The sequence below is a fragment of the Monodelphis domestica genome, chromosome 5 (genome assembly GCF_027887165.1).
Source record: "Monodelphis domestica isolate mMonDom1 chromosome 5, mMonDom1.pri, whole genome shotgun sequence".
NCBI classification, from domain to species: Eukaryota; Metazoa; Chordata; class Mammalia; order Didelphimorphia; family Didelphidae; genus Monodelphis; species Monodelphis domestica.
Genome location: NC_077231.1, coordinates 164,596,353 through 164,616,818, shown reverse-complemented (window position 1 = coordinate 164,616,818; position 20,466 = coordinate 164,596,353). Strand labels below are relative to the sequence as shown.

Below are 20,466 nucleotides of genomic sequence, written 5' to 3'. Positions count from 1 at the left end.
GATGTTAAATGGGCCCCAGCATTCAATAACCATAATAGCTCTTCTCTGAAATTGCAGTCCTATTCATACTATCAGGAACAGCTGAATAACGGATTGTCTCTGGATTTAAAATGTTTTGACTACAAAGTCATTTAACTTGTCCCATGAAAGAAATTAGTTTAAGATCTATAAGAAATCCAGCAATAGTTGAGGAAAAATGGAAATAACAATAGCTTGCTGAGACTCTACTGATAGAAGCTATGTAGAGCCCATGATCATGGCGGCCAGGTAAGGGTCAACTGCCCCTACTGGATGGGTTCTGATGACAGCGGGAGATTGTGGTAAGGGCTACTTACCCTCCTGAGGAATGATTCGAAGAGTTACGCTAAGCCCGGCATCTTTAATGAGCTTCACGATGTCTGCGTGAGGCATGTTGATGATAGACTGGCCATTCACAGCTAATATCCGGTCTCCAACTTTCAATTTTGCACAGCGATCAGCAGGACTTCCATCAATAATACGCCCAATTTTATGTGGCACAGCTAAGAAGAAACCCAAAACAATTGTTACTAGTGATACTGGAAAAACAAAACAAAATGGATGTGTTAAGTCCCATCCCATCAAGGCGCTAAAACTCTTTTTTGAATGTAAATTTGTATTTACTCTTTTTTTTTAAACCCATAATTCTGTCCTAGCTGAACCTAGCATCTGTTCCAGGGCAGAAGAGCAATAAGGGCCAGGCAATTGGGGTTAAGTGTGTGTAAATGGAAATCTTGTGCCTTTGTACTACATTTCCCAGGAGCCCACCACCACCTTCCTGCCATTATGTGCTGATGTAGACAAGAGGATTAATTTGGTGAGGTTCCTGGTCTCACTCTTTTTGCTTCCTGTCAGTGACTGTGGTGGAGTAGACTGATTGAACAGGGAGATTAGCCATGGGCCCATGGTTTTATTTTGTTACTTCTAGTGATTATTAATAAATATTTTAAGATAGAATATTTGAAATTATTGTATATTAATTTTAATTTTTACAAGTGACTTGCCCAGAGTCATACAGTGAGGAAGTATCTAAAGTCTGATTTGAATCCAAGTTGGCACTCTATCCACTAAGCTACTAGCTGCCCCTCAGTATTCACTCCTTAGAAGTTATATTTGTTTACAGAAATCTCAGTCTCTTCTGGGTATCATTTAATGAATGGTCCTAAAATTAGATTTCACACCTTACATTCCATATGGTGAGCAATCTATTAATTTCAAACGCAGAATTTATTCCTCTCAAGGAGATTGTATTCTGGATAACCCACCTAAACACGTATGCATACATAAAATGCGGCAAATACCAGGATTGTTATTCACCTCTTTCCATTTATTTCCTCTTGAGTGGAGTAAAGAAGACAGAATAGATATTAAAATGGTCATTAGCCGGTGAGCTGAGAAATAGTTATGAGGAATTTAATTTATGATTTCACCTACTAAGATAAAGGTGAAAGGATGCTGTTTCTCTACCTATATCAATTTTTACTGAGCTAATCTGAGCAGTTCAGTCACTCTGTTAGGACTTTGCACACATACACACATACACATGTATTTTTTTTTCTTTTAGAGAAACAGAGGGCTCCCAATTTTCCTCATAAATTAAAGAAGCAAGATCATAGAATTGAGAGGTGTAAAGGACCATCCAGTCAAATACTTTTATTTTACAGCAGAGGAATATCAAGGTCCACCAAGGTTAAAGCATTTATTCAGTGTCACAGTAGTAGTAAGGAAAGCTGCAATTCAAATCTGTGCCCTCTCACAACAAATTTAGTGCTTTTTTCTACCCTGCTTCCTTCAGTTGTCTTCCTTTCCCTTAGGCATTAAGACTAAGAGTGAAGAAGGAACTTTCAGAAAATCAATGAGAGATGGCTATTGGTTTATTCATGCTTTGGATGGGCAGGGGAGTGATCTCCTCTGTGAGAAGATCTCGAGAAATAAGCTTTGTTTTATAACTATGTTTGTTGTTCTCTCTCTGTGGATTGCTTACGTGACAGATAAAATCCTGATGCTGGCAAAAGGTTGCAGTGGGAGGAAAAAGAGCAAATTCATGAACCAGGACTAATTTTTCTATGGTGTAGGATAATTGTTAGAATACAAAAATATTGACTCAACTTGAAACTCTGATACATTTTATGTATGATTATGGAAATCAGAACATTTCCAGTTTATCGATATGACCAAATGGATTAAAGAAAAACAACATTTTACTTCAGATCACTATTAGCATAGAATCATAGAACAGCAGAGCTAGAAATTATGCAAGATGTCACAATTCAACTTTTCTCAAAGTGGAAGGGCCATGAGGATTTGAATATATTTGCTGATTGTTCTTCCCTATGGACATTTAATTGGTATAAGAATTAAAAATATTAGCTGGCATTTGGTATTAGCCAGTGTTCAGTCCTTATTCATAAATACGTGTATTTCCTTCCTGCCTTCTGAGTTCAGTATTTGGAGATGAATGTGTGCATGCACAGGGAGGAAGCCCTTCTACGCTAAGTTCACTGGTTACTTTTTTATGGTGGTAACCTGTCCAAAAAGCACAGTTACTGGATTAGCAAGAAGTAATACTTTATGTAGTAAAGGAGCAGCTTGTTAGCTGTAGGATCAAACAGAGCAAAGTACCCCCCAAAGTCTGCTTTGTATTAGGTCATTGAGATGGTACTTTGGTGACGACAGTCCAAAATCCCAAGAGGCCAATTTTTTTTTACTTTTGTTTTTTCCTTGGCTTCAGAGCATGCCAATTCAATATAATCATCCTTCAGAGAAGGCTGGCTTGTGGATCTCTACTAGTGAGGAACAAGTCACATACCAATGGACTTTGGGCTCGAGTTATCTCTCTCCTCTCTCTCTCTCTCTCTCTCTCTCTCTCTCTCTCTCTCTCTCTCTCTCTCTCTCTCTCTCTCTCTCTCTCTCTCTCTCTCTCTCTTTCTTTTTATTTCTTTTTTTATTGAATTATATTTAGAAAGTACAATGTGACCTATGGGAGCTTCTGGGTTCAACTTTGACCTCAGACACTTCCTAAATGTGTGACCATGGGCAAGTCACTTCACCCCATTGCCTAGTCCTTTCCTCTTTTATACATTGGAACCAATTCTTAGTATTGATTTCAAGACAGGAGGTAAAGGTTTAAAAGAAAAAAAAAAGCACAAAGCTAGGAATATGAAGACAAAAATGAACGAATCATTGGCTTCAAGACATTTACATTCTATTGGGAGGGAGAAGGATACAACATTCTTACAAATAAATATGTAAATAAATAATGTATATAAATTAATGTAATCCATCAGTGCCATACTTGCACATTGTTTTGGCTACAATTTGTAACACATCGCCACAGACAAAGTAGACTCCAGACATGGCTAGACGAAACTGAGCATGTTCTTCCCCCAGAACTCACTGGTTTGTGGGAGAGAATTTGGAGGAGGAAGAAGGATGAGGAGTATAGTTGTTTTTTTTTTTTTTTGTAACAGAGGGCGTAAGTGGGGTAAGGGCAGGCATACAATTCTGCCAGGGTCCCCTGACTCTTAGAGATCTCACTGCAGATGATGGTAGGTGGAAGCTGCAAAGTGGACCCTTTCCACTAACCAAGAGCTAATGGGGAGTGAAGAGGTATGGGGGAGAGCTTCCCTTTGCCTCTCTTGTTGCTTATTAAAGGTATCCCTCCCCAAAAGTTCACATTAAACTGGTGAATGCTCTCTTTATTATGCCCATCTCCATTCAGGAGAGGAACAAAACTTAGGAGAAGCAGCCCTGTCTGCTTCTGTCACCAATCATAGGCAGTCTAGGAAAAAAGATTTGCTTCTCAGTTACTTACCATTATTGTTATTACTTATGAATCTGTTTTCCCCTTTAAATGAATGAAAAGTAGATGCCTGCCAAATTCTTGTCTGGTGTGATGAACAACAAGAGTGAGCAGAAACTGGGAGGGAGAGCTCTTTTTGCCCTTGGAGAGAAAGATATATGGTTCTGGCTTCATAGGGAGTTCTTGCAAGGGAAAAAGAGCTCCTTGGGATCCCGCGGGAGAAAGCAAATAACAGATTAGAAAATCCCTGGATCAGAGCTTCTTAAACTTGGCTCTATGAACTTGATACAAGAAAATGACCTCTTTATTTTTTACAAACCTTTGATTTCCTTTGTAATCCTATAGATTTTCTCTTTAAACCATTACCCTCTGTCTTAGTATCATTTCTAGGATAGAAAACCATCAAGGGCTAGGCAATTAAAAATAAGAGACTTGTCCAGGGCCACCCAGCTGAAGCTAGATTTGAACCTTGGTCTTTCTTGGTGCTTGATGCTCTAGCTAATGTGCTATCTACCTGCCCCTGTATATTTTTTCTTGAGGTATCAAAAAATAAAGCCTTATTTTGAGAAAGGTCACAGGCTCCCAAAGGAGTCTATAACACACAAAAAGATTATGAATGTTAGCCCTAGATTGAGGTAGAACAGAGCTTAAATTTTAAGGATTTTCTAGTGTTCAAAACCAGATCTCACCTGATCTTGCCAGTGGGATGAATAAATGTGCATTTCTATAGACTGTTTATACCGAGGACCTTATTACATATATTACCCGATTCTAGTAGCTACCTTTTAACTATGGGCATCTACTACAAATGGTAACTGGTAGAATGTAGCTCTAAGCTCTTTTTTACAGAGGGGAACTGGGACACCCTGCCTGGCACTTCAGCATCCAATCTGTCATTCTGAAGCTCCACATGGGGTCCTCTCATTTATGTAGTGTCAGAAGAATGTGGGTTCCCATTGTTTCTCATTTCATCCCTCTACTTGGGCTGGATTTATTACAAAGGCAAAATCATTTCCAAAAGGAGAGAGTGAGCAGGACAGGAAAGCCCTCAGTGAGGAAGTGATGTTCTGAGATTTGCTCAAAGAAAACTCAGAATTCTATAAACTAGAAGTGAACAAGAAGAAAGATCCAGATAGAGGAAATACCTGGAAAAAGACACAGAAATGGGAAATGGGAATACTTTATGCAAGGACTAGCTTTCATGGAAGTTTGACTGTATGGGAGAGTAGTATAAAAATGAGATAGGAGAAGTCAGTGGGAGTTGGATTGGGGAAGGTTTCAAAGGCCAGCCTGAGGCTAATGGACTAGAGAAACAAGGGAGTCATTGAAGATATTGGGGGGGGGGGCATGTGTCTATCTATCTATCTATATCTATATATATCTGACTGTTTTCATACATATTAAATATGTATGAAAAACAGTCAGATCTGATTTAATATGTATGAAAAACAGTCAGATCTGATTTTAGGGTTAGGTATTGTAGGCCACATACCTATTCCATGAAGAATATTAATTTGATATCTGGCAGGGAAGATTGACTAGAAATGGGAGAAGCTGGAGAAACAGGGAGACCAATGAACTTCATTGATCACATGTAAGTTTGAAAGGAAGACTATCCATTTCACCAACTTATGTACCCTTAGGTGAGTTAGTCTTTACTCATACAATGAGTAAATGAACACTGGAAAATTTAAAGAGTAGGGAAGGAAAAACCTATGAAGTACCTACAATGTACCAGGTATTGTCCTAAGTGCTTTTGGCAAATGATACTTCATTTGATCCTCACAACAACCTTTTGAGGTAAGTGCTATTATTATTCCCATTTTATAGTTGAGGTCATCAAGGCACAGAGAAGTTCCGTGATTTGCTAGTCACACAGCTGGTTAGGATCTGAGGTCTATTTTGAGCTCATGTCTTCCTGACTCCAGGCATAGCACCATATTCATTGTACTACCAACTTATTCTTCCTTCTTCCTTCTTCCTTCCTCCTCCTCCTCCTCCTCCTCCTTCTCCTTCTTCTTCTTCTTCTTCTTTTTCTTCTTCTTCTTCTACCTCCTCCTCTTCCTCCTCCTCCTTCTTTAATTAAAAAAAATCTCATCTGCCTCTCCTGTCTTGTTTCATATTGCAATCTGTTCCTGTGAAACTGGAACAAAAACTAATCTCTGCACAAAATATTTCCATTTGCCACCTCTGAATCTTGGCCTAGTATTCCTTCTGTCTGGAACTTTTTTTTTTCTGTTCCCTTCTAGTCTATTCAACTCTGAACTTCCTTCCAGCACAGCTCAGACACCACTTCCTGGCTGAGGCCTTCTCTGCCCTACCCTCTTTCCCTATAGTTATTAGCATTCTTTTTCTTTTAAAATTACTTCTGTCCTGAAGGAGCTTACAGCTCCAAATTTATGTGTGTAATCAGCAAAATATACACATAGTAAACTCAATTATCCACTGTTTAACCTATAACAAATCTTACTTTCAAATTTGTTAATAGCATCTCTACTTAATCACCTTTTTTTCAAATGCCTCTCTTAATCGCCAGCCAACATATTCTACTTAATGATTTGATTTATTGACATCAAGTGCTAGGTGCTAGGCAGTGCAGTAGATACCCCCCTGGGCCTGGAAATCTTCCCGAGTCCAAATCCAGCCTCACTTACTGTGTGTGTGCCCAGGTGTGACCCTGCCACTTAACCCTGCTTGCCTCAATTTTCTCATCTGCAAAATGAGCTAGAGAAGAAAATAGCAAACTGTTCTAGTATTTTTTACAAGAAAATGGCAAATAGAGTCATGAAGAGTTGGACACGACTGAACAACAGTGTTATGCCTTTGTTGTATAGAAAGCAAGGAAATACTTTTTATATCAGACAACTGTCCTGGAGTCAGGAAAGGTTTGAAGAATGAAAATTAGATAGTTCTACATTAGGCTGGAATTTTGCTTAATTTTTTTTTTCAGAATGGTCTGAATGATAGGAAAGAGCTGAAGTTGAAGTTGATCTGAGGATGAATATCTAAGCATGTCCTAAAATGGGACTCAACACTTTACTGTGTAACCTTTTATTTTGGTCTATAGTTAATTCTCTATATCTTAGACTTCTCTAAGTTCAAGTTTAAGTGCAAAAAAAATCAATAGAATATAAATGTGTGCTGTAGTGGAAAGCACATTGGTTTTGGTGTCATTGGACCTGAGTTCTGATTCCAGGTTGAATACTTATTTCTCATAAGATCATGGGGCTTAAGGTCTTAAATTCCTCATATGTAAAATGAGGGAGGCAAATTAGTCTCCAAGATCTTTTTTTTTTAAAATATATTTTATTTGATCATTTCCAAGCATTATTCGTTAAAGACATAGATCATTTTCTTTTCCTCCCCCACCCCCACCCCCCATAGCCGACGCGTAAGTCCACTGGGCATTAGATGTTTTCTTGATTTGAACCCATTGCTTTGTTGATAGTATTTGCATTAGAGTGTTCATTTAGAGTCTCTCCTCTGTCATGTCCCCTCAACCTCTGTATTCAGGCAGTTGCTTTTCCTCGGTGTTTCCACTCCCATAGTTTATCCTTTGCTTATGAATGGTGTTTTTTTCTCCTGGGTCCCTGCAAGTTGTTCAGGGACATTACTCCGCCATTAATGGAGAAGTCCATTACGTTCGATTATACCACAGTGTATTAGTCTCTGTGTACAATGTTCTCCTGGTTCTGCTCCTCTCGCTCTGCATCACTTCCTAGAGGTTGTTCCAGTCTCCATGGAACTTCTCCACTTTATTATTCCTTTTAGCACAATAGTATTCCATCACCAACATATACCACAGTTTGTTCAGCCATTCCCCAATTGATGGACATCCCCTCGTTTTCCAGTTTTGGGCCACCACAAAGAGCGCAGCTATGAATATTTTTTTACAAGTCTTTGTGTCCATTATCTCTTTGGGGTACATAGTCTCCAAGATCTTAATCCTATAATCTCCTGTTATATATTATCTATGTCTCTGATGTGATTTTGCATAAATATACAAATGATCAAAATACATAAACATATACCAAGTAAATTTAGGGGTTTCTGAAACACTCTGAGATTATAATGATTGGCCATTGGATGAAGGCAATAAAAGGTCAGAGGAAACTTCTAGTGATTGTCTACTTAAAGATCAGCTACAATTCTTTGTTTTATAAAAGAATAACCTGGCTTCATTCTCTGGAGTCATCAGCTTCTGGACCCTACTTTTTGCCCTTTTGTTTCAGGGAAGCAAGGAAGATTATCATAAAAATAGAGGAAGAGAGGAGGAAACCTATATTTATTAGGCCCTATTTGATTGTTATGACAACCTTCTGAGATAGGTACCATTATTATTCCCATTTTTTTAATGGTTGAGGAAACTGAGTCAGAAAGCAGTTAAGTGATTTGTCCAGGGTCAAATAGCTAGTAAGTATATGGAATCAAATTTGAATTCATCTCCCTGATTCCAGGCTCACAATTTGGGCTACCTAAGTTGGAACCATGGGAAGATTAATTGGACAATCTTCTCAACCTATTGTAATTCTCAGAAAAAAAGATTTTCTGCAAAGATATAACTTAGTATTCTTAGTACAATTTTGAGATCACTATAAAGAGTTGGTTAAGAGGTCTTATATATTCAGGTTACTAAGATCATTACTTTCAGAGATAATGCCAATTTCAATTTATATAATGTCTTATATAGAAGGAAACTAAGATCAGGAGGTAGCCACTTAGAATAATTAATTGACTACCTATTGTAAACAATTAGTTGAAGATTCCACGGCTATTTTTAAAAACATGCAACCAGTAAATGAAAGGTACTGAGACAATGTGGTAACGTCCTTATTTGACATTTATTTTAAAAAGCCCAGTATTTTTGAAAGTCTTGCTCTTGAAGGATTTTACTTTGCATTAACAACTTCTCCACTTACAGAAGTAAACCAGATGCTAGTCTAGAGCAAGTCCTTAATGAATGAGATGATCAGAATAGACTTTCTCAACACAATACAGTCACATTTTCCCAGTGTTGAAGGTCTCAAAGGTCATGATGTAAGTGCATCCTGTGCATCTCTAATGCAATCTCAAAGCAACAAGAGGTGTTAACTGTGGTTGCTATTAGTCATCCTTTCCAACCTTTCACTGAAATGCATCAACTCATTAGTTTTCTGAGAATAAGGGTTCTCAGGTAACTGTTGAAAAACAATCCACCATCGCTCTAATACTGCATGCCTCTTAACCTGCAATGTCAGGCAAGAAAAATATATTAAGCCTTTGTGTTGGCATTTCTGACTTAATGAGGCTCTGGATCCCTGGATATTTGGGGGAAATGGACACCTTGACATAAGGGTTCAGACACAAAGATCTTGGGGAAAACAAACAGAGAAACATGGGATAGTGTGTGAAGCTACTTTAGGTTCCAAATCTGATGTGATGAGTTTTCTTACACTCAGGGTGGCTTAATGTTAAAAGAAACCACAAACAATTTTTGATCTTGCTTCACTTTATGGAAAGAATTGTAACGAATGACTTTGGAATTCATACATAAATACATTTGTTTAATCATGTCCAAATCTTCACAATCCTGTGGGCACTAATGCTATCCATGGTTTTTTTTGGCAAAGATACTAGAGTGGTTTGCCATTTCCTTCTCCAATGGATTAAGGCAAAAAGAGATGAAGTGGCTTGCTCAGGGCCACCCAGATAGTATCTGGGGCCAAATTTGAACTCAGGTCTTCCCACTTCCAGGTCCTGAATTCTATGTATTAAACCACCAAGCTGTCTTTGGTATAGAGTGGTAGCACATATAAGTTGTCTGAATCAGCTGAGTTCAAACAAATCTGTTAACTATAGAGTATGGCTTGGGGGAACTCAAAAGTTAATTGGCTGGAATGGGATCAGATAGCTACTGTACATCAGAGGTTACCCTAGATCCTAGGGGTCCCACTGCCCTCTTTGCCATTCTACTTCTCTAGAACATGGCCTGACCATGCTTAAGAAGTCCTAGAAGCTCCCTGTTTCCCCTAAGGTCAAGTACCAATTTTTCCATTTGGCATTTAAAGACCTTCACAATTAGGTTCTAATCCATCTTTCCAAAAATGACGGTGTTCCCTTTTGTTCATTCTATAATCTATATTACATTATATTATATTATATTATATTATATCATATCATATCATAACATAACATATTATAATATAATATATTATATTATTTCTCCTATTATTCCATTTCCCATTTCTCTGGCTTTAGTTTGGCTCTTCCCTCAAGCCTGGAATGCACTTCCTTCTTACTTGTGTGTCCTAGAATCTCCTTCAGTTAATGTCTACCTTCAACCATGATACCTTTTATATTTTTTTATATCACTTGAAGCTTCTCCAACAAATTAATTCTTTAACATGTTACATATATTTTGTATCTTTTTATATCTATAAATGTTGATTTCTCTGACAGAATGTAAGCATTTTTAAAGCAAGGACTGTTGCATTTTTGTTTTTGTTTCACTGGTTCTTAACATATTGACTGACACAGAGTAAACACTAATATATGTTTGTGGAGTAGTAAATTTTGCAAAGCAGATCTAACATACTTTGTAGAGCAGCTCCCACTGGGAGCTATTTTACTATTTTTTATTTTTATTTTATTTTATTTATTTATTTTATTTTATTATATATTATATATGTATTTTATATTTTATTACTGCTATTCTAAATTGTTCTGTAAATGAAATTGTTCTTTTAGACACTGAGTCATATACTACTTCTTTTTCCAGATACATTTAGTAAAATCAACCTGCACCCAAATCCTGTGATTCTATGATTTTATAACTCCACAGTTGTTAGAACCAATGATATCCCTTCTTTTTGATTGTTGGGTTTCTGTCCTATGGCCTTGGTATGTGGTTGATTTGAAGCATAAAAGCTGCTATAACCCTGGTGCATATATCATGGAGTGGGATAGTGTGAATCAATGACTTCCTGTAAAAACTCGATTTGTTCCTTTAGCAAAAAAACAGCATATATTGAATAACTATTGTGTGTTCAATACATCGTATTTGGTCCTTTGGAGGGGCATTAAAGAAATGGAGTGCAGGGGCTTGGTCCTTGAGCTCTTTATTGATTCCTAGAATTGATTCTTTGTGACCTCCTTCAACCAGCAGAGACTTGATAAAAAAAAGTATTTTCTAGTCCTTCTTTCTTTCATGTCTCTTATGGGGCTGCTTATTCTTTGTTCCATTTCTGAGACAAAATAGTGTTGTATTAGATGACTTACATTTGAGTTTAATTATCTCAGGATTAATACAGTCTACAAGGTGGGTTTATACATGGGTGGATGTGTTAGCAGGGAGGCTTGAATGCAGCACTAGATATAGTCAAACTAATCAACGATGAGTATCATAAATGAGAATGGCAAAATAAAATATGAAATATGTTTTAAGGACGTCTACATAAATTCTCATTAGCTTAGCTCCTTTCACTGGGCAAGTTTCCTCCAACCCCTATCCTCAGCTTGTCATTAATTTATAGTGAAGTAGAAATGTAGTCTGGACCCAAATTTACAAACAGATATAAAGAGAAATGATTTCATTTAGATTGTTGTTTTTATTTTCTTTTAGAGAAAATCCTAGAGGAGATCATCTGGAATTAAAGGGTCCTTTGCAATAATCATTTAACTTGACTATTGAGAGTATGGGGATATGGCAAAAGATTTAACTGATGGTTAATCAATACATGTTTAGTGATCATTGATTGCATGTGGCCCTGTGCTAATGATAATAATGACGATGGTGGCAATGATGACAGTTAGCATTTTTACAGTGTGGTGGTTTACAAAGTAATTAACAAGTATCTCATCCTCACAGCAACCCTGGGAGGTAGGTGACATTATTTCTCTAACTTTGCAGATGAGAAAACGAAGGCAGACAAAGATCATCAAATGACTTGCCCAAGGTCACACAGTGAGCAAGTGACTGATGCTGAATTTGCACTCAGGGTTTCATGATTCCAAACTGGTTTTGAAAATAGAAGAGACCTGGCTCTGAATCTCACTTCTGGCACTTAAAAGGCCAAAGGTTAGTCACTGAATCTCTTAAAACTCTAATTTCCTAACATATTAAATGAGAATAATAATAGCTACATTACCTTCCTCACAGAGTTACTCTAAGAGTTATGGTGTCATAGTATCCTTAACCATGTTGGCCTCAGTTTCCTCATCTGTCAAATGAGCTAGAGAAGGAAATTGCAAACCACTCTAGTATTTTTGCTAAGAAAACCCCAAATGGGAGTAGTTAGGTGGCTTGGTGGATAGAGAACCAAGTCTGGAGACAGAAGTCCTGGGTTCAAATCTGACCTCTGATACTTCCTAGCTGTGTGATTCTGGGAAAATAATTATACTCCAGTTGTCTAGCCTTTACCAGTCTTTTGCTTTGGAACTGATATTGGTATTTATTCTAAGATAGAAGGTAAGGATTTTTTAAAAAAAGGAAAATCCCAAGTGGGGTCATGAAGAGTGGGACATGATTAAAATGACTGAGCCCATCATTACTATTATTAAGTAATATTTGTCCATGGTCACAGAACCAGTAAGTTTTGGAGATAGCATGCTGAGCCCTGGTCTTCTTGACTTGCAGTCTAGTAAGTTAGCCATTACTCCTTGCTGCTCAAACAGGATAATAGAAATAAAGTATTTTGTTAAAAAAAAGAGGTACAAGATGTCAATTATGACTATGATCATGAGTATTATGACTAGTACTAAAAGGCAGTCTATAAATGCCAAATATGAGGTATAAAATGAAAATTCAATGGGGATTTGGAAAAGGAACTTGCTAGGGGCTTGGGATTCCAATAAGGGAAGTGGACATCTTCCCAAAGAAGAGGAAGAATGGTGGATGCATTATTAGACACAAAGTGATATTTTAACCAGAAAAACAAAAACTAAAAGGCAGATTAGAGGTTTGCTACAATACTTACTCACTCACTCACTCTGGGAAAGATGAAAAGAGGTAAAAGGAAGGATGATTTCATATATTTAACTAATTTCACCTTTTGATACATCTGGGATCTCACTAAATGTGAGAATTCCTTCCACCAATATTGATCACCACTCTTTCATGCCAGCTGATTCAATAGATCCTTTTCAGCTATTCCAGAGCGATCACTGCAGAAGTGGAAGGGGGCCACATAGGAAATGTGGAGAATTTTGTATTTTCATTCACTTCATGGGTTGCCCTGGCACAAAAATTCATTCATTCCCGGATTTCTGGTGCTGAGCCCCTCTAGGGCACTTTACCAGGTTGGTACTTGGGCAGCAGTAACAACTGGGTTTGGGAATCGTATGTGAAGTGAGTCCAGCTTGGAAGGATCTGCCTAAAGCTTTGGCTCCCTGACATAGCCCTGGAGAGCCTTGCATCACATCCATGCCATAGTGTGACATCAGAGGAGGGCTTTTGTGGAAGAAAACATCTTTAGCCATCTTATATAACTGCAGACATTTTGGTAGGTGGGTTGCTTTTCTGGGATCTCTTCTGCTGCCACTATTATTAACATGGCCAATCTAAGATCTGTTGGGAGACCCCTTTGTGTTCAGCTCAGATTTGTATGAAGAAGGTTTATAGAGGGATCTAAATCACTAAAGATAGTGAAAAACAAATTTAAAACATTTCACTACGAAAATATTGTTGGTAAACCAAATGAAGATGCACAATTTAAAAACACATTTTTGAAGTCAACTTCTAATTTCAGCACTTAGGACAGTGCCTGATTCATAATAAATACTTCAGTGCTTGCTGATGGATTGCTATGCTGTTAAGTATGTTGATGAAAAGTGGACTGATTTTTTCACCTCTTTTTTTGATGGACAGAATGAAGGGGTGCATTCTATTCTGATTTACCATATTAGCCTGAATATTGTGTGATGTTTTTTTCTCCAATATGTACCTTTGAAAGTCACATTCATACTATATTTGAGCACTTCCAGCTTTGAAAACATAAGTTATGTACTGTGCATCTCATAAAAGCATGGCTACCTCCTGGGGCATATGGGAAATGCTGATCAAATGTCTGTTTGTTTTGATATTCTGTCAAATGTCACCTTTAATACTAAAGGTGCCAAATCAGTGTTGATTAAAATGACTAGAAATTAGAAAACTAGAATGACCATGATGATTGCAGTCACAGCTAATGAGAGAAAACCAACTCCTTATGTAGTTTTAATATGTAAAACATTACCTAAGGAAAAGTTACCATCAGGAGTGATCTTTTGCATGCAGTAAAAGGAATAGATGAATGAAAAACTTGTGTTAGATTGGTTGAATGTGGTCTGGGGTAGGTGTCCAGGTGCATTACTGTGATAGAGAGGAATGCTGCTACTTGATCCATTCAAGGGTCATCTAACTGAAAATGTGAAGAGGAGTATTGCTGAAATGCACAGGGACCTAGTTGTTATTCCGGGAAGAATGACATTGCAATTACAAGTATTAGATGTAGTAATTAGTAACTCATTCAAAGATCATTTGAGGAAAGAATATAATGAGTGGATGTTGACCAGAAACCATGGATTTACTCCATTGGTAAAAATAAAGAAGCTATCAGTCACTGTATTAGGGAACTGGATCAAAACCACTTGGGACAAAATCTCTACCAAGTCCATTGTGTTTGGATTGAAAAAATGTTGTATATCAAACAGTATGGATGGTAGTGAAGATGGTGTTCTGTGGGAAGAAGAGAGTGACTGCAATGATTCAAATGATGTTTCCACTTTGGGAGATGAGGAAATAGAAGAGGAAGGAGAAAATGATTAAGTATTAGAAGGTAGTTTCTCACCAGTATCTATAAAAGTAATACATATTTAATAAAAGTGTTGGCATTAAAACTTCTTTAACTTGTTTTCAGGACCTTGAAAAAACTTCAAACATAAAGTGCCTGAATTATTCATGAGTTAAGAGTAAGTTGTAATTTAAAAGAAGAAAATAAAATAGGTGTTTCTTTTTCCTGAGTTACCTTTAAAAATACTTGGGATTGCACTATATTTGGGTCATATTTCTGGCTAATATGGTAACTTAAGTTCACATCATTTGATCGACAAGCATTTATTACACACCAGGCAGGCACTATGCTAAGTGATAGGGATACTAAGAAAGGCAATTACAAAGTTCCTCACCTTCAAGGAGCTCTCATTCTAATGGAAGAGACAGCACTGAAACAATTATGTAGCCAGAAGATATATATGTAGAATGGATTGGAGATACTCACAGAGGAAAGATTCTGGTATAAGGGACAAGAGTTATGTGAGAGACTGAGAATGGTCTTCTGAAGAAATTAATATTGAGCTGAGTCTGGAAGGAAGCCAGAGAGATCAAGAGGTAGAGAGGTAAAAAGTGAAAAGTTGGACAATTAGGTGGATCAATGGATAGAGTACTGGGTCTGGAGTCAGGAAGGTTAATCTTCCTCAGTCCAAATCTGGCCTCAGACTCTTACTAACTGTGTGATCTTAGACAAGTCACTTAGCCCTGTTGGCCTCTGCTTCCTCATCTGTCAAATGAGCTGGAGAAGGAAAATGACAAACAACTCTGGTATCTTTGCCAAGAAAACTCTAAATGGGGTCTTGAAGAGTTGAACATGATTGAAAAACAAAGACAGAAGTGAAAAGTCATATTAAATCAGAAGAATGGCATTCTAAGCAAGAATTTTTGGTTATTAAGGTCAAGATAGTGTAGGAAAAACATGCATTTCATTTCAGAATTTTGTGGCTAAAAAAAAAATTGTGCAAATTCCCCTCCCCTGAAGCATGAAAAAAATTCACTTAATGAAATTCATTAATAGTTGATGACATTTAGTTTGCCAAAAAAGGAAGAAAAAATTCTTCCCTAAAATATGTAGCCAAATGAGTAATAAGATTTTTTTAAAAGCAGCTGGTATTTTGAGGACTGCATGGTTATGAGGGGTGGCACATAAAATGGATAAACAGCTGGCCTTGAAGCTAGGAAGACTGGACTCGAGTCCTGGTTCTGATACAAATGAACTTGTGATCATGGACAAGGCATTTAACACCACACTACTCTAGGCAGCTCTCAAAGACTCTTAAATTACGGAAAAGATGTCAACATTTGCAGAGATATTTCCTTAGGTTGGATGTTTCCCTTTACAAACAAAATCACAAGTCCAACCCCTCTCCCTATATTAGAAGATTGAATCTTTTTTTCTTCTTTAGGTATGATTTGCTCGTCTGAAATTTAACTGGTCAGTTATTCTTCACTGCGTGCTGTGTACTGAGCATATGATAGAATGTGAGAATGGAAAGAGATGCTCATCATTTGAATTCATTTTCAGCAGAAACTACCAGGCTGAGATATATTAACGACAGTCATTTGTGTTCAAGAGCTGGTGTAAAAGACATTATCTTATAAATGTATGATTGGAAAAGAAGGTGGGCTGGTCATGTATTAAGAATGAGGAATAAGAGATAGATGGTTTCACTGGTAGCCAGGAAATGTCTGAAGTCCTAGGAGAAGGCCAGTAGGCAGATCCTCTTGTCAAGGATGCACCAGGAAGACAGATAACAAGTGCACAAGATGAGACTGGTATAAATAGATAGTGATCTGCACTCTGGGCCAACATACCCACTTTAATGAGGTCACTGAGTAATGCAGGGTTCTTAAGTTGTGTCTACATGATCAAACTGATTTGACTATTTGGACTGACTTGACTGGTCATACACATTCAGCCTGAGGGTGCTTTCACTTTGGGAAAGCATTTTGTTTTCAGTGTCTGCAGTAGAAAATGGACAAAATAATATGCTCTAAGTGCCCAGGAAAAGGAACTGAAAGAGAAAGAAAGGAGGGGAAAGACAAAAGACAAAAGCATTTCCTCTTCTTGTTTTGGTGCCAGAATCAATTTATCAGCAATTATCCATTTCTGTTCCCTCGAGTAAGGATGAATACTAAATTGAAGATGAGAGAATAAGCAGTTTTTATAAAGTGTATTCTTACTGAAGTCCTTCATGCTTTAAATGTCCTTCCAAGGTACTTAAAAGCCTTTTGTTTTAATTTCTGCTGTTATTTTATGAGCAACCTCTTATAATACATTAATAATAATAATAGCTAATATTTTTATAGGGACAGCTAGTAGATAAAGTACTGTGCCTGGAGGCATCAAGACCTGATTCAAGTACAGCCTCAGACATTTAATAGCTGTGAGACCTTGGGAAGGTCACTTAACCTTGCCTGTCTCAGTTTCCTCATTTGTCAAATAAGCTAGAAAAGGAAATGGGAATTCAATCCAACATCTTTACCGGGAGAATCCTGAAAAGGATCACGAAGAGATAAAAACAACTGAACAACAATAAAGGCAATTATATATATAATTTTAGGGCTTCCAAAGCCTGGAAGGGAGATATTATTAATATTTCCATTTTATAGATCAAGAAATTGAGGTGGAAAAAACAATGTTAGCAAATAATGAAAAAAACCTAAAAATGGAAGAAAACTAGAGATGTTAGAATTCTAAACCATTAAGTGAAAGGTGGTAATGCAGAAAATACCAATGCATAAATATAATAATAATGTAGATGGAGAGAAAGCATAACACTAGACTTGGGACTAGAAAAAATTGTGTTCAGACTTTCTACTGTTAAGTAATAGTTTGATACTTGACAATTGACTTTACCGAGTATCTGTTTCCTCTTTTGTATAATAGGGATAATAATGTGGTTACTACCTGTTTTACTGGGATGTTGTAAGCAAAAAATTCTGTAAATATTATAGCACCCTATAAAATGCATCATTATGATATTTTTAATTGTTGAGGCTTCAAATCGCTTCCCCTAAGTTATCTCATTTAGTTGTCATATGTAAGGTGAATAGTCCAAGAATTGTTCATCTTGTTTTTAATAGATAAGAATCTGAATTTCAGAGAGGTAAACTAATTTGCCTTAAATCATATAGCCAGTCAGTAGTCAAGCTAGAATGGGAACAAATGGCTTCTGCTGCCAAACCCAAGTTTGGCTCCATCCATTGTACCATCACAGTATTTTCTTGTTTCTAGAGATTCCTTTTTACTTTAAAAAAAAAAAGCAACATTACTTATAATAATCACCATTTTAGTGCCTAGGTGACAAATTTACTATATTTTTTGGGAAAATTGTCAAATAACTCACATAAGAGCTATGAAAAAGGCTTCTATTGATATTTGCCTGCTGTGCCCCTGACAGATAAAACTATCAAGGACAGCTGAATTTTCAAAGCTACACTTTTCTAGAAAATGTGATAAAAATACAGTTCATAGTTAAATACCCCAGTTACGAGGGTTAAAAACACTCAATAAAACCTACATTTTCTTTTTTCTTTCTCTTTTTCTCGATTTTTTTAAACACTCGAGTGTTTTCAGGCCCATCAGCGTAGTTGGCTCTGAGTAATTTCTCAGCAGGTCAGGTTGAAATGGTTGATAGTTACAAGCAGGTGTTGCTGACAAGTCATGTTCCTCATTTTTACAGATGCAGCGTGTTCCATCTCTGTCATATCCTTTTCTCTTTTATAGCTTCTGAGATTGTGTTTTGTAAAAAGTCATTTGGCTATCTTCACACATTTTCCCTTTTACAATAGGTAAATGTCAAAAGCAATCAGGTGCAATATCAAGCTTCCATTGTACCTCCTAAGCCCTCTGGTGGATAATAACTTCTTCCGATATTTTCTTAATGTAAATGGAAACAGATACTAAACCAGGCAAATGATCCCTCCTGAGCCAGCTGTCCTTTTCAATGTGTTATCCAGAAGATTACATGAATATTTATTGAATCTACTGTTCTTCACAGAAGTCAAATTTTTGATTCCACCAACAGGGCACCTATCAGGCCGTAATTTGGGGTGAAGTGATTTTGTGTTATTGATTAAGTTCCATGTGAAAAATTCCAAAGGGAAGGCTGTGAGGAGGTAGCTGTGACATGTTCTGGGACAGATTTATAGTGTGATCTCTGGTTGGCTGAAAGAATACATCACAGGTTCTTTAGCTGAGAAATTAGATGACCTATGCTGGTGTTTTATTGACCTCATAGAAGCTTTGTACAGATTAATTGATTTGAAAATATAAACAAATTTCACAGAGGGAGAATCTTTATAATGCAAATACACCATATTTTCCCAATAATATTATATTATAAAATCTAGCAATTAGGAGCATCATATAGATTTGTTGCTTAGTTTAGTTTTGTTTTGTTTTTTAGTGGTGTCTAACTCTTTGTGATCTTATTTGAGGTTTTCTTGGCAAAGTTGGAGAAGTTTGCCATTTCCTTCTGCCACTCATTTTATAGGTGAGGAAATGAAGGTAAACAGGATTAAGAGACTTGTCCCAGGTCGCATAGCTATTTAGTATCTAAAGATTTTAACTCAGGAAGATGAGTTTCCCTGATTTCCAACCCAGTGCTTTATCAACTGTGTCATCTAAGTGCCCTGGTACTCTTATTATCTGTATTTTACAGATAAGGAAACTGAGTCTGAGTGACTTTAAGTGATATTCTCAGGATCATAAAATTAACTAGTAAATGTCCAAGATGGGAATCAAACACAGGAATTAGAATCATGGAAGAGATTTTATATATGGAAGAGATTTTAGAGACCCTCAAGTCCCATCTACTTGTTTTATAGATGAGGAAACTGAGGCATAGAAACATTAAATAACTAGGCCAGGATCACAAAGCTAATAAATATCTGAGATAGTATTTGAATCTAGGGCTTCCTAAGCCATCATCTAGAATTGTACCCACTATGCCATAGTACCTTTCAAGTGGGCTGGAAAGTTGCTTCTCTTACTGGGATAAAAAACATTTTGTGACGATAAATAAATGAATGGATGAAGTATTTATTAAGCAGTGCTAAGTACCACAGGTACAAATGCAAAATCAAGGCAGCCGCAAGGAGCTTGGTAAGAGGGGTCAATATATAGGTAGGCATCATAGCCAGGGAGAGGGGACTTGGTTTGGGAAGTCAGTGACAGTGATGAAAAAAGGTTAGAGTTAGATCTGTAATTAGTTTAAAGGTCTTCCCATATGGCAGCTAGGTGGCCCAGTGGATAGAGTACCCAGCTTTAAGTCAGGAAGACTCAACATCCTGAGTTCAAATGTGTCCTCAGACACTTACTTGCTATATGACCCTGGGTAAGTCACTTAACCCAGTTTGCTTCAGTTTCCTCCAATATCTCTGCCAAGAAAATCCCAGATGGGGTCACAAAAAGGGTAACACGGCTGAAACTCAACAACAAGAACTCAACAACAAGAGCATCTACCTGATAACATTGTTAAGGTCAAATGAGATAATGTATGCAAAAAAGATAATGTGGGAGAAATATACATGACAGCCAAGAGGTTAGTACCATGGATGCTGACACGGGCTCTATGGTAACCTTGTGGGTTTCCATGGTCAGGAGATGCTCAGAAGATGCTACTGACACAAAGAATTAGAAGCTGAGGCAGAAAGGAACTACAAGAAGAAATTGGAGAACAATATTCTGATGAGAAATGATGAGAAAAGAATATGATACACTGAAGGCAAGGACATGAATGTGGCAATAATGGGGAAAAAATTAAAAGAAGGATATTTGATTTAGTTATGTGGTATAACTTGCTCCTGACATTGTTACATCTTAAAGGTGGTCTCCTTGGCAAATAGATACTGG

At 37.1% G+C, this 20,466-nt stretch overlaps 1 protein-coding gene across 21 annotated transcripts in view; it reads right to left on the bottom strand.

The window, feature by feature from the left end:
• Positions 1–20,466, bottom strand: part of MAGI2 (membrane associated guanylate kinase, WW and PDZ domain containing 2) — a 1,718,964-nt gene that overhangs the window by 164,857 nt on the left and 1,533,641 nt on the right. For all 21 annotated transcript variants that reach the window (XM_007504040.3, XM_007504032.3, XM_056800855.1 and 18 more), the window contains one exon: positions 336–521. In XM_007504040.3, coding sequence (XP_007504102.1) covers positions 336–521 — 186 coding nt within the window. The remainder of the gene's footprint in view (positions 1–335; positions 522–20,466) is intronic.